Source organism: Salminus brasiliensis, chromosome 24 (assembly GCF_030463535.1).
Source record: "Salminus brasiliensis chromosome 24, fSalBra1.hap2, whole genome shotgun sequence".
NCBI lineage: Eukaryota > Metazoa > Chordata > Actinopteri > Characiformes > Bryconidae > Salminus > Salminus brasiliensis.
Window position 1 is genome coordinate 25,914,970 of NC_132901.1, and position 15,452 is coordinate 25,930,421.

At 45.0% G+C, this 15,452-nt stretch overlaps 1 protein-coding gene across 1 annotated transcript; it reads left to right on the forward strand.

Moving 5' to 3' along the window:
- The first annotated feature begins 1,022 nt into the window (after positions 1-1,022).
- On the forward strand, positions 1,023-12,827 carry fbxo28 (F-box protein 28). Its single transcript, XM_072670392.1, has 5 exons — positions 1,023-1,226; positions 3,834-3,943; positions 6,049-6,187; positions 7,337-7,532; positions 8,078-12,827. Exons 1-5 carry the CDS (start codon positions 1,038-1,040, stop codon positions 8,644-8,646), a joined length of 1,203 nt encoding a protein of 400 aa, XP_072526493.1. The 5' UTR covers positions 1,023-1,037; the 3' UTR covers positions 8,647-12,827.
- Positions 12,828-15,452: the final 2,625 nt, after the last annotated feature.

The window sequence follows — 15,452 nt, forward strand, 5'->3', positions numbered from 1 at the left end:
TAAAATTTTTTACAAATTAAAATAAAATAAAACCCAAACTAAACCTAAATAAAATCCCAATAAAACCACAAATACCCTGCCAAAAAGCCCTTTTCAAAATCCAAATAATACCCCAAATAAACTCCAAATTAAATCCAAAAACAACCAATAAAACCACAAATTAAACACAAATTTATAAAAAAAAAATTAACAATAATAATGCATTAATAATCCCCCAAACCCATATCAACATATAAATAAAAGCACAATAAAACATTAGCAACTCTAAATAATACCCCAAATAAAATCTCACTAATACCCCAATAAACGTCCAAATAAAGCCCTACGAAAATCTCAATAAAATCCCAATAAAACCACAAATACCCAAATTAAAACCCAGTAAAAGGTTTAAAAATTAAATTAAAAATTTAAATTAACCCAAACTAAACCAAAATAAAATCCCAATAAAACCACAAATACCCAAATTAAAACTCAATAAAAGGTTTAAAAATTAAATTAAAATAAAACCCTAACTAAACCTAAATAAAATTCCAATAAAACCACAAATACTCTGCCAAAAAAGCCCTTTTCAAAATCCAAATAATACCTCAAATAAACCCAAATTAAATCCAACCCCAAATAAAATCTCACTAATACCCCAATAAACGTCCAAATAAAGCCCTACGAAAACCTCAATAAAATCCCAATAAAACCACAAATACCCAAATTAAAAACTCAATAAAACTTTTAAAAATGAAAATAAAATAAAACCCAAACTAAACCAAAATAAAATCCCAATAAAACCACAAATACCCAAATTAAAACCCAGTAAAAGGTTTAACAATTAAATAAAAATTTAAATTAACCCAAACTAAACCAAAATAAAATTCCAATAAAACCACAAATACCCAAATTAAAACTCAGTAAAAGGTTTAAAAATTAATAAATGAATAAAACCGGACCAGAACCTGCAGACGGTCCGAACCGCCATGGCTCCTACTTCCTCCGAGTCGAGCCTCTTTATGGGCGTCACTTCCGCCAGGCTCGAGCTAGAGAAGATGGCGGCTATTGTGGAGAGAGTGGAGGGAGGCGGCGGGGCCGTCGATCCCGATTCGCTGTCACCGAGGCTGCCCTCTCCGCCGCCGGACCAGCCTCACCAGAACAACCCGCTCTTAGGACTTCCGATCGTGGCCATCGAGACGATCCTCAACTTCCTGTCCTACGATGAGATCAGCCTGCTGCGCCTGGTGAGCGGAACCAGACCACAACAAAGCGGGGCGCTCAGCCAGGGCCGGCCCGCCCAGCTCCCCCAGCTCCCCCAGCTCCCCGGACCCGCACAGCGGCCTGCCCGGGCCTGCTTTAGCGCGTTAACCCAGTGGACCTCTCTTACCTCACTGTCTTCACTCAGGTCCTCCTGAACGGGGCGTTAGTCCGGTCGTCTTCATGCTGGCAGGCTGGCTGGCAGGTTGGCTGGCTGGCTGGCAGATTGGTTGGCAGGTTGGCTGGCTGGCTGGCAGGTTGGTTGGCAGGTTGGTTGGCTGGCAGGTTGGCTGGCTGGCTGGCAGATTGGCTGGCAGGTTGGCTGGCTGGCTGGCAGGTTGGTTGGCTGGCTGGCAGGTTGGTTGGCTGGCTGGCAGGTTGGCTGGTTGGTTGGCAGGTTGGCTGGCTGGCAGGTTGGCTGGCTGGCTGGCAGATTGGTTGGCAGGTTGGCTGGCTGGCAGGTTGGCTGGCTGGCTGGCAGGTTGGTTGGCAGGTTGGCTGGCCATGAGAGATTGACCAGTATGACTGGCCTGACCAAGCTGGTTGACCAGTATGACCAGTATGATGATAGTGGTTGACCGTTATAGACCGCATGACCAAGAAAGTTAACCAGTATGGCTAGTATGACCAAGCTGGTCGACCAGTGGGCTAGCATGACCAAGGTTAACCAGTATGGCCAAAAATATTGACCAGTATGGCCAGCATGACCAAGCTGGTTGACCAGTATGGCCAGCATGATGATGGTGGTTGACCATTATAGACCGCATGACAGAGCTGGTCAACCAGCATGACCAGGAAGGTTGACCAGTTTGACTGGCCTGACCAAGCTGGTTGACCAGCATGGCCAGAATGACCAAGAAGGTTAACCAGTATGGCCAGTATGATGATAGTGGTTGACCGTTATAGACCGCATGACCAAGCTGGTTGACCAGTTTGACTGGCCTGACCAAGCTGGTCGACCAGTGGGCTAGCATGACCAAGGTTAACCAGTATGGCCAAAAATATTGACCAGTATGGCCAGCATGATGATAGTGGTTGACCATTATAGACCGCAGGACCAAGAAGGTTAACCAGTATGGCCAGCATGATGATAGTGGTTGACCATTATAGACCGCAGGACCAAGAAGGTTAACCAGTATGGCCAGCATGATGATAGTGGTTGACCATTATAGACCGCAGGACCAAGAAGGTTAACCAGTATGGCCAGCATGATGATAGTGGTTGACCATTATAGACCGCAGGACCAAGAAGGTTAACCAGTATGGCCAGCATGATGATAGTGGTTGACCATTATAGACCGCAGGACCACACTGGTTACAGACCAGCAACACCACACGCATGCTGGCCAAGACTGAACCCAGTCAACCAGTTAAACCAGCTATCTCACCAGTATAGGGTGGATTCCAGCCTGGAGGACCAGCCTTTTAGTCCTGGTTTCTCAGCCAGTCTGATGAGCCGAGTGGCGCCTCTGCACCAGCCACAGCTTCTGTGGAGACCATGAACGCCCCTCTGGTGCAACCTGCAGTCTCTCCACAGACGTGTCTCATTAGTAGAGCGAGTTGCACCGAGTGCATCTGTCTGAATGCGCCGCCTGTGGTGGCGACTGACATGTTGGTCGGGGAGCAGCCGTACGCAAAACTGTCAACCGTTCAAGCTGGGACCCCGGGGGTGGGCGATACGGCCGTGCCGTGGGTGCCGTTGGTGCTTAGGGGCGTTGACCGGGTGCATGCTTCAGCACTGGGAGTGTAATTGGACCTGTATGTGTGGCTGTAGGGCAACAGCCTGTGCCCAGTATGGCATTTGATCTGCTTGTCGAAGTGTCATGATCAATATTATTATTTAATATTTAATAATAATATGACTTGACCACCCCTACGCAATGCGTTTGTCCACGCAGTATAGATAAATAATGCTTAATCGTCCACATATTTGTGAGATTCGATCGTTATATGTTGGACAAAAGTATTTGGACACCTGCTCGTTCATCGTTTCTTCCGAATTATTAAGGGTGTTGATAAGAGTCGATCCTGCCTTATTTGAAGTAACTGTCTCTACTGTCCAGAGAATAAGGCTTTCTGCTAGATTCTGGAGAAGCATTGCTGTGAGGATTTGATTGTATTTTGGGTTGAGCACCGTCCATCATTCCAGAGAACACAGCTTAATGCTAAGGGGGGGGCGGGGGGGGTTATACACCTCTAGCCTCTTTATCGACTCCAGGAAGTCCTATTTTGTTGGCAGTACGTGTCTACAGGGACTAGACGAGCTGTGTGTGTGTGTGTGTGTGTGTGTGTGTGTGTGTGTGTGTGTGTGTGTGTGTGTGAACGAACGTTTCCACATCTGTCTCAGCAACGGGTGCAACTTAAAGTAGCTGAATGCATTCATGAGAAGGGGTGTCCAAAAATATTTGGACGTTTAGCGTATCTCCAGACCAGCTTTTTCAGTGTGTTCCTGTGTTGTGCTATAAGCCCCTCCTCCTTCCTGCTTCCCACTTTATTCTGATTCGCTGAGCCTTGAGACCACTTTAAAGGTATAGCGTCGAATTCTTGATGCGCTACACGTTATATGTCCTAATCATCCTATCGTTTGTCTTCCAGGTGTGCAAGCGCATGGACATGATCTGCCAGCGAATGCTCAACCAAGGCTTCCTCCGAGTGGAGCGCTATCACAGCCTTTGCCAGAAACAGGTCAAAGCCCAGCTGCCAAGGTGAGCTGTACTGCAGGGATGGCAGCCAGCATTGGTTCCTATGGGCTGCGGTTTGCAGCTAACTTGACTCTCTGCGAAAAGCTCACCTGTTTGATTGAACACGCTTAAAAAGTGCTGCTTTGCTAATAGTAAGACCTTTTGCTTGTTTGTTTTTTTATAGGACGGTCGATCGAATGCCGTTCTGAGGGATTTAATTAATGTACTGCTCGGGTTTGCGTGACCTTCTTGGGAATGTGGCTCACTCAGTGTGTGCATGTGTGTAAAGGAGAGCTGCAGTATGGAGCATTGCAGTGAGCTGGCGCTTCAGAACAGCCCTACATTTTTAAAGTGGCAGGAGAGTCAATAATTAAGTAGGACTGACCCACTTCTTCTTCGCACTGGTCCTCCTGACGGGGACGTTCTCTCGCAGGGTCTGTGATGAACACTGACACCATCAACACTGTTGCATAAAGCACAGAAGTCTGGCTGTCTAGACGCAGGTGAAGCCTGGTGGCGATTGAGGACTTTTAGGCCGAAGGCTGCAGTAAATGTGTAATTCCTCAGGATCTGGGAGAACGGTGTCCCTCCGTCATTCCCACTCCAGGGCCTGGGACGCTGCTGCTACTGCACTATGGAGCTTTGGTGGAGGAGAAGCTCTCTCCAGAACTGTCAGGCTGCGTAACACTGCGAGTCATATTAGTGTAAAACCCTGTAGTGTTACTCTACCGCCTCAGCCCACATGCTTCTCTACCTCCCAGCTTGTCCAGAAATGTGGAGCTTGTCCTTCCAAGGGAGCCTCTCACCTCTAGGGGGAGCCCAGGAGCAGAAATAGCAATTCTCACATAATGCTGCTTTAAATGATGATGATGAATAACTACAAGCGGATAATTGCGAACTTTTTGTCAGACTCCACCCTCAATATCAGCAATAGCGAGCGTGCTTAGACGGGGCTCTGTGAGGCACGGGAAGGTAGACGTTCACCGCTAGTCGCTCGAGAGGCTTTTTTTGTTTTGCAGTGGGAGCCTTCATTTTTCGAAGGTCGTTGTCCACCGCTGTTATGGAGTACACAATCCTGTGTGGAGTACGCAATTGTCAGTTGAGGCGGAGTTACAGACACAGCAGGACTGAATTCCTAACCTCTTGGGGGCGCACTTTTCAAGTTTAGAACAGCGAAAGTGTTGAAAATAATTATTTATACTAGTGGTTTGACTGTAGGTGTGTTTTCTAGCCAGGTTCGAGCTTACTGAAAGCTTTGTAATGCTAAAGTGCTTAACTAAGTCTGAACTCTAGGTGGCGCAAATGAGCGACTAGCTTGACTTATTTGTTTCTAGGTAGTTTTTTGTTTCCTGCAGTTCAGCACCTAACAGATAGAGGGTGCTAATTCTGGGGAGGGATCAGCATATAAATGATTGTAAATGCAGTTTTTATTATCAGACAATATAAAAGTATACTGATGATGATTAATGGCCCTTTCCTCCATATTAATACAGATTTTAATTTAATTGAGTTAAAAAACTTTGTCATTATACTAATACAAGCTTCCACAGTACAGCCAAACACTGTTAGGCTAAGTCTCCGGTGGAGAATAGGTGAGGACATGGTACGGTAGTGCAAGGACCATAGACAAAACACGAGACAGGGTGCAGAGACGATAAGTATAAAGACAGTAAATACAAAAATATGTTAATCTGTGTGTGTGTGTGTGTGTGTGTGTGTGTGTGTGTGTGTGTGTGTGTGTAAATGAAGAGGTAAACAGGAAGTTTAGGAGTGTGTGTTGAGGTAGATTAGTCTGGTAATATAGGTTATAAATATTGATTATATGTAGATATAGATTTTGTTTATGTATGTGGTCACATGAGTATTCCACACCAGCTAATATCATCCTCCAAACAGTCAGCTTTCAGAAGAATTATAATATTTATATAATATAAGAAAGCATTTTATAAATTAAGTGTTTGAAGTCAGTAAGTTTCTGTTCTTTTGTTCATTTTAAAGCAAGTCTATTCCTTTCATCTTCAATTTTGTGATATTGCCTGATAAATATGAACTTATTTAATATTTATTTTATATTTAAATTGTATTATTAATATTTATTTATTTATTATTTGAATAAATCTGTGTCTCAGACGAGAATCAGAGAGGAGGAACCACTCCCTGGCCCGCCACGCTGACATCTTGGCTGCGGTAGAAACACGTCTCTCCCTGCTCAACATGACCTTCATGAAATACGTCGACTCCAATCTCTGCTGCTTCATACCTGGAAAGGTACCTTTCTTCCTCTGTACCTGTTTCCTGCTTCATTCACTGACATTAACTTCTAATTAACATCTAATTAAATGCTCATTGGCACCATTTCTAAGTCTGGTTTTGAGAATATATGGAGCGAGGCCTGTTGTATTGCAAATTTATCAGTGATGGGTTTTAGGGTCATTAGGGGTGGGCGACACAGGCAAAATGTAGTTGTCGATGCAGTTGGTCAGTGTTCTTTAGGCTGGTGATCTACAGTACTGTGTTTTTAGGCCCCTAATCACATTATTCTAACCCCGTCTCTCAGCAGTGAGGGGGTTTCTACTGTAGAAGCTCCAGATCTCATCAGAACAGATAAAGCAGGTGAACATGAATCCAGTAAAAAGGAGAAACAAGAGCTTCTCATTCTGAAGAAAGAAAGTAGTGAGATCTTGTCGGTGAGCTAGTCTGAAGAACAGAGCTCGGTTCCTCCAGGTTTCTCCTGGACGCCCCCCAGTCCAGCCAGCACAGCGTGGAGGATGTGTTCAACCCCATCAGCAGCAGCAGCAGCAGCAGCTCACCTGATTTACCATCATTAAGCCCTGATTTACCACCAAACCAGGTGTTGATCTGAGGAGAACTCTAAATAATACTAGACTCCATGAGGAAAACTTTGAGAGGAGATGTTCTAATGATGAACACAGTGATGGAGAACCACCACCACGTTCTGTAGGAGTGTTATTATCCGTGTTTTACTAAGGAAATGAACACTTACTGACCAGATAAGCAGCTTTACATGTGAATTTTCATTGGTTCTCAGGCATGCTGAGGGTATCTGTAGAAGATCTGCTCATTACCTCATCTTTGGGTCTTTCTAGTGCCAGACGTGCTACAATTGTACTTTACTGAGAGTAGCCTATTATTGCCATACATTTTCATGACCACCAGAGGGCACACCAACTCAAGCCCTGAAAAACACACTTGCAGGCCACAGTTGACTCCTCAATTATCCATGTTAGGAACATAATGAGAGAATTTTGGTGCTTAATGTAAACATGCTAGAGTAGAAGAAACTGGAGCTCTTTCTCAGGTGATTCTAAATGAGCATGTTTGTAAAGTTCCTGACTCCATCAAAGCCAAATCCTGGATGGTTCATCAGCGTAACCCTGTGTTTCCTGCTGCTCTCAGGTGATAGATGAGATTTACAGAGTGCTACGCTACGTAAACTCCACGCGTGCGCCTCAGAGGGCTCATGAGGTCCTGCAGGAGCTCCGGGACATCTCGTCCATGGCCATGGAGTACTTCGATGAGAAGATCGTCCCTATCCTGAAGAAGAAGCTTCCAGGTGCCGACCTGTCTGGCCGTCTCATTGGATCTGCCCCTGGTAAGAGCTGTGCACCTATACCGTTGGCTAATGTTCGCTTAGGGGTGCAGCAGAGGTAGGAGGAACGTGTACGTTGTGAGCACTGGAGCACAAACAGCTTGTCTAGTCCCTGTAGAAAAGCACCGCCAATAGAATAGGACTCTCTGGAGCAGATGCACCTTGCATTGGGGTGTAAAGCCCCCCAGCATTGAGCTGTGGAGCAGGGGAAGAACTGTGGTCTATGGAATGATGATGACTTTTGGGATGGGTTGGGGATGATGATGATGATGATGAGGTGGGGTGGTCATCATCATCATCATCATCATCCAACATCCTGACTAGTAGAAAAGCTAGTAGATAGTCTTCTTCTCTGGACAGTAGAGACAGTTACTCCATCCAAAGCAGGATAAGCTTATTTTAATACCCTTGATTTCAGAAGAAACAATAAATATGCAGGTGTCCCAATACTTTTGTCCAAATAGTGTGTAAATAGCAGTATTAAACTGCTGCCGGTTCTGCCTTCACACTAACCCCCCCCCCCAATGCCTCCACCTCTCCTCCTGCAGTGGCTGGGCCATCCACCTCGCTGACCACCATGACTCTGCTGGCCAAGAACACGCCGTCTCGCTCCGAGATGACCAAGGTGCAGCAGCAGGTGAAGGTGAACGGCGCCTCCATGACGGCGCTGCGGCGCGAGATGCAGGAGGTGCGGGTCAAGCAGCTGGAGCAGCAGAAGCAGCTGCAGGACCAGGAGCAGAAGCTGCTGGAGCAGACGCAGGTGATCGGCGAGCAGAACGCCCGGCTGGCCGAGCTGGAGCACAAGCTGCGCGAACTGATGGAGAGCGCCGTGGGTGCCGCCGGCGATGCCACCCCCTCCACGTCCTCCTCCACCTCTTCCTCCTCCTCGTCCTCCTCCTCCTCTTCGTCCTCCTTGGTCGCTGCTGCCGCCGCCGCTGCAGCAGTAGCGTCCACCTCCTCTGCGGTGGGAAGCCCGGTCAGCTCTGGGGCCGGGGTGGCAGCAGCAGCGGCGGCGGTGGCGGCAGTGGCAGCAGAGGGCGGCAGCCCGACCCTCAAACGGCCCCGCAAGTGTTTGGACCTGCCGCGCCACTCCAAGCGCCTGCGGAGCAAGAAGTAAACGAGCGTCTTCGGTCCTTTTCGTTTAGTGTTCCTGATTTTATGGCCGTTTTTCTTTTTTTGGAGGTTTGTTTTGTTCGTTTTCGCTTCTCCGATCAGTTTTCTTGGCGCTCGCCCGTGTCCGGCGACGACCCGAGGCGTGGACGATACGGAAAGTGACGGGTATCTGGTTTTGTTTTTCGTTTTTACACATTTTAGCAACTGCTGCGTCGTCCCATATCATACACTAATCGTCCCGAAGCTCTCGGAGAGCGGCTTTGGGTGGCGCCGCGCCTGCTGTTGTCGTGCCGAGGCGCCTGGCGTTGTACTCGAGGAGAGAAAACGAAGGTCACGGAGGTGATAGTGAAGGCGAGAAGCGCCTGGAGAAGCCGGGCTGTCGCTAAACATCGATTCTACAGCCGAACACATGACGAGCATGATCTTCCCTCCCCTGCAGGACAAACTGCACTTACAGCAAGAGGCGGAACAGAGCACATATATATATATATATATAAATGTATATGTATAAACTGACTGCAACATTAACATTGTGTAGCCTGTTGCCCTCCCGCCCCCATCAGCATATTAGGTCTGAATCATGTATAGCATGTGTTGTGAACTTTTCTGATAGCTGCCCTGCTTTAAAAAAACGGAGAATGCCTTGGCGTCTCCTGTCTGATAGTTTATGGAAACGTATGTTCTTCAGTAAATCTTCTGAATTTGGATAAATCCCTCAACGTCTTCGATTGTAGGACTTGTTCAGTTGCCCTTCTTGTGTTGTAAGCCCCCCTCTGTTTTCACGCTAAATAGATCGGTCGGTGCAGGAGGAGCGGTTGAAGCCTCGTCCCGCTGGACTCCCATCTTTCTGACCGGTCAATCCTCCGGCGGTTTGCCGTTAGCTGGGGTAGTCCGTGCAGCTCCACCGCTTTCCCAGATGTTCTGCACCGTTAATAACGCAGAGAAACTCCCCGACTCATGTTTGTGATGGTGGAGACTGGAAACTATCCATTAGTATCCAGTAGCTAATGCTAATGTGGCTAGTTCCTTTGATGCCATGCCAACTGGGAAGTCTAGCATTTGTCATTAGCCACATTAGCATTGTTCAATTTAACGATTAGTCTGCTAAACAGGCAAATCCGTGGAATTAGCGATGTTTAGTTGAACTCTAGTAATGCTAATGTAGCTAGTGCTAATTATAAGCTTGCTTTGATCTTAATGTCATGCTAATTGGCAACTTAAGCATTCGTTATTAGCCACATTAGCACTGTTTAGCTGAATTATCGGTTAGATAATGCTAATGTGGCTAGTTCCTTTGATGCAATGCCAAATGGGAAGCCTAGCATTTGCTATTAGCCACATTAGCATTGTTCAATTTAATGAGTAGTCAACTAAACGGGCAAATCCGTGGAATTAGCGTTGTTTAGTGATGCTAATGTAGCTAGTGCTGAAATATGCATGGTATCATGCTAACTGGCAACTTGAGCATTCATTATTAGCACTGTTTAGTTGAACTATTGGTTAGCTAATGCTAATGTGCTAATAGTTCCTTTGACGCCATGCCAACTGAGAAGCCTAGCATTCATTATTAGCCACATTATTAGCAACGATTAGTCAACTAAACAGGCAAATCTGTGGAATTAGCATTGTTTAGTTGAACTCTAGTAATGCTAATGTAGCTAGTGCTAATTATAAGCTTGCTTTGACCTCAGTATCATGCTAATTGGCAACTTAAGCATTCATTATTAGCCACATTAGCACTGTTTAGTTGCACTATTGGTTAGCTAATGCTAATGTGGCTAGTTCCTTTGACACCATCCTTTATTACTTGGTTGGAATCGTTGTACCAGTGAAGAAACTTCTAGAGCGAGATGGTTTTGGTCTGGACTTCATCAGACTGAAGATAGAAGACCCCCAACGAAGCTGCTGTGTCTGAAGTGGTTCTGGTCATGTGAGCTTCACAACCGGGCCTCCTCGTGGGCTCAGGGACATGTGATCCTCTGAGCCCTGGAGGGCCTTGGGGCGGTGGGAGGTGGTCCCTGGGCCTACAGCGTGAACTAATTATTTCCCCTCAGATATGAACAGTGACCGATTACTGGAAACCTCCCTCCATTGACCTTCACGGTCTTCAGTTGACTGGCTTCCTTGGGGGGGTGGAACCGAGGAACCGAGGAACCCCAAGCGACTGAGAGGGTTTTCGGTTTCTATCGAAGAAAGACGTTCATGGCCTTCATGGTTCTCCTTCATCTCCAGCAGAGGTTCCTCAGTTCTGCAGCTGAAGGTACAGTTTGACGTTGGTGAGCATTGAGAAGTTCAGGAAGCCTGGTTTAAAAAACTGAACTGAACCGAAACTCCAGCTTCAGTTGATTGTATCCGACCGTTGAGGTGAAAATGTTTGAGGGAAGAAGATCTGTTGAACTTCCTATGGTGGAGAGAACTTCGGGTTTTTTTGCGGGTTGGTTCAATCAAATGATGCTGGTGTATTTGGAGCTCTAGCTGGCAACCTCGGTTTTCAATATTAGCCATATTAGCATTGTTCAGTTGAACTATTAGGAAACTAATGCTAGCAGTGAGTGAAATGTAGCTAAACTGGCAACTTTAGCATTCGTTATTAGCTACATTAGCATTGTTCAGTTGCTCAGTGGGTCAACTAAAGAGACAATGCTAATGTGGCTAGTAATGAATGTTGAGGTTACCGTTTTAGCCTGGTGTCAGAATAACAGGCACTGCTAGCCACATTAGCATGGCTCAATTGAGACCGTTGGTCAAGTAAAGCTAATGTAGCTCGTGCTACATTTGGCGTCTTGCTGAAGGACATGTTAAACGTTCATTGTTAGCCACGTTAGCATTGTTCTGTGAATGAAAGCTAGTGTTGTCATCTACATTTAATATTCATTATTAGCCAAATTCACACTGCTTGCTTTTAAGCTATGTCAACTAATGCTAATGTGGCTAATTCCGTTGATGCCATGTCAACTGGGCATTTGTTATTAGCCACATTAGCATTTTTCAGTTTAACTATTCGTCAACTAAACAGGCAAATTTGTGGAATTGTGTTCAGTTGAACTGTAGCTAGTGCTAATTATGAGCTTGCTTTTACCTCAGTGGCATGCTAATCGGTAACTTACGCAATCATTATTAGCCAATTTATCACTGTTTAGTTGAACTGTTGGTAAGCTAATGCCAATGTGGCTAGTTACTTTGATGCCAACTGCGAAGCCTAGCATTCATTATTAGCCACATTAGCATTTTTCAGTTTAACAATTAGTCAACTAAACTGGCAAATCGGTGGACTTAGCGTGGTTTAACTCAAGTAATGCTAATGTAGCTAGTGCTAAATCATGCATGGCATCATGCTAACTGGCAACTTAAGCATTCATTATTAGCACTGTTTAGTTGAACGATAAGTTGGCTAATGCTAATGTAGCTAATGCTGAATAAAAGCTAGTTTGATCGGCTATGTGGACACCATGCGACCAGCCAACTTCAGCGTTCATCATTAGCAATGTTAGCACTGTTTAGTTGAACTATTAGTTGGCTAATGCTAATGTGGCTAGCATTAAATAAAAACTAGTCTTATCTGCTATGTGGACGCCATGCTAACTCACAATTTCAGCATTAATTATTAGCCACATTAGCACAGTTCAGTTGAACTATGCGTTAGCTAATGCTAAAGTGGCTAGCTGTGAACGAAAGCTACTCTTACGTTGCCTGTTATTTGGGCACCATGCTAACTGCCAAGTTCGGCACTTGTTATTAGCAGCGTTAGCATTGATTCGTTGACCTGTGCCTTTAAGTTCTGGAAACTTGGTGTGGATCTGGTGGGTCCCAAACTCCGCCGTCCTGAAACCCCTTCTTCTAGGTTCTTCTGGTTCATGGCACCTTTCAAACTGATCCCCCAACACCAGATCCTGGATACGGAGCGCTTTCGGACCTTCGCCGAGGGCTTGCTCGGGAACTGCATGAGCGGTTAGCGTTACGAGCAGGGCGCACAGAAATGCGTTAAATAAGTTGTGGCTTAATGCGAGACTGTGTCTCAGTTTAGAAAAAGATCTGTACTGTAAACTTCAGAGTCGAGACTGTGGATTATTTCATGTAATAGGAAAAACGTAATCTTGTAAATCCTGTTTGAGGCCGAAAAAATGGTTTGTTGCACATATTACTGTTAAAATGTACAAATGAATCATATTAAACTACGTTAAGGCATCGCTGTGTGTGTTCATATGATCCGGTGGTTGGTGCGTGTAGTGGATAACACCACCTTCCCAGTGGTAGACTAGGGTTTAGAGCTGGGCGATATGTCAAAAATGTCGTATCACGATATTTAAAGAAATTTTTTACGATATGCTGTATTTATTACAATATTTTGAAAGCTAGTATTGTCATTTACGTTGACACTATTGGGCGAGTTTAATATTCATTATTAGCCAAATTCACGCTGTTTGCTTTTAAGCTGTTAGTCAACTAATGCTAATGTGGCTAGTTCTTTTGATGCCATGTCAACTCTGCATTCATTACTAGCCACATTAGCATTTTTCAGTTTAACTATTAGTCAATTAATTTTAGTTGAACTGTAGCTAGTGCAAATTATGAGCTTGCTTTTACCTCAGTGTCATGCTAATTGGCAACTTGCGCATCATTATTAGCCAATTTAGCACTACTTAGTTGAACTATTGGTAAGCTAATGCCAATGTGGCTAGATCCTTTGATGCCATGCCTTACCACTTGAGAAGCCTAGCATTTATTATTAGCCACATTAGCATTTTTCAATTTAACGATTAGTCATCTGAACAGGGCAAATCAGTGGAATTAGCGTTGTTTAGTTGAACTTAAGTAATGCTAATGTAGACTAGGGTTGTATGTTAAAAATGTTGTATCACGATATTTAAAGACATTTTTATGATATGCTATACTTATTACAAAATTTTGTCATGTAGGCAAATGGACCAACAGCGTAAAATTTGTAAAAACTTATTTTTAACGTGATTTTTACTCATTTTGCACTCATTGTTAAATGAAATAGAACTGATTTCACTCTTCGTAATGAAATATGCAGTTAATCAGTGTTATTTGAGCACTGACGATATCCACCTTACACTCATAAAAGCACATTGTGACTCTACGATAAATTCTACGATAAAATATTGTATTGACCAGCTCTACTAGGGCTCAATTTCCAGGCTAGCACACCAGTCAATGCTTTAAAGTGTACTTGGGCAAGACTCCTAACTCTACATTCTACTTCCTGTGTAACATGATTCCCAAATAAGATCAGATATGCTATAAATGTAATTATTCGTAGAATTATTCGTTATTCCAACGGGAATTTCTAGAATTCTTAGGAATTCTTAAAATTAAACGATTTTAAATGATTTGCGCAATAAGCCTGGCCGGTTACGATGCAATCAAATATCCACAATGGTGAGACGGTATACTGCCGAAAAAAAATGCAATGGTTTCCAAACCACTGACCAGTGAAGTGAAGAAGATGATGATCTGGGTCCAGTGGCTCGTCTCAAGGGGTGGATCTATATATTGGGCAGTAAGTCAGTTCTTGAAGGTGAGGCAGGAAAAATGGACAAGCCTAAGAATCTGAGCCACTTTCACAAGAACCTTACTGTGATGTTCTAGACGACTGGGTCAGAACCTCTCCAAAACATCAAGCAGGTCTGCAGTGGTCGGTACCGGTTCCTACCAAAAGTGCTCCAAGGACGGACATCCGGTGAATCAGCAGTGACCAGGCTCATTGATGCTTACAGGACTTTAAGGATCTGCTGCTGCCGTCTTGGTGGCTCCAGATCCTACAGGACACCTTCAGAGGTCTTGTGGAGTCCATGCCTCGACGGGACGTCATAGCTGGTCTGGGCGCATGAGGAGGACCTACGCAGGTGGTTTTAATGGGACGGTTGATGCGTGCAGAACTTGGTTCTTCACATTGGTGGTTCTGAAACTAGAGGCCCGTCACAACCACGTACGAAGCATAAGCCAGTTTTGGATGCTCCAGTTGCTCAACTTGCTCCACTAAAATGAGCCCTACACCACCTGGATGACTAACTGAACACCAGGGCTTATCCCAACCCACCCTTTGTCCATTGTGCACCACTGTGCTGCTGCTGAGGTATCGGGTTTCTCGCCAGGGGGAAGGGGGCGCTGTGCTACATGAATGGGAGCATTTGTCTCTGGAGGAGATCCAGAAATGCAGATCCGTCAATATTAGCTAAACGCTTCATGTTTGCTCGATTTTTATGAGGTTTGAGACTGAATATGGAATCAGGAGTGGCTTCTGATTACAAGATAATGGGTTTCTGATGAGAATACTGCTGCAAAGAACCTCATGTAAATCACACCCAAATATCCTTTCTATCAGACGCTTCAGTTGTTCTACAGTATTTACATAAGCCAAGCCAAGGCTTTGGAGGACAATAGGGCCTCCTTTGTTCAATCTGACTACAAAGCGCCTTTATTCACTTCTCCACTCCACACTTCCCCTCGGCGGAGATCCCTTTCCCAGTGCTCTTTACTGCTGGGAGAGATAATCCAGGTCATTTTCACTGTAGGTCGTAGATTCACTCATGCAACCACAGCAAACAGCAAGGCCACAGACGAGTGTTCAAGGTTACTCTTTTTATATTTGCCCTAAAGAAGCGTGCATTCGCCTCTCGTTCGGCCTGAGTAGACTTTGTTAGGAGGGGTGGGGTGCACTGAGTGTACTGTAAGCTTTGGTCTAATATGAAGCAAAATGAAGAAAAATGTTTATTACATTGTTTACTGCCTCACATATAGACGTGCAGTTGTATGCTACAGTTAAAAAAACACGTTTTCTTGATTTTC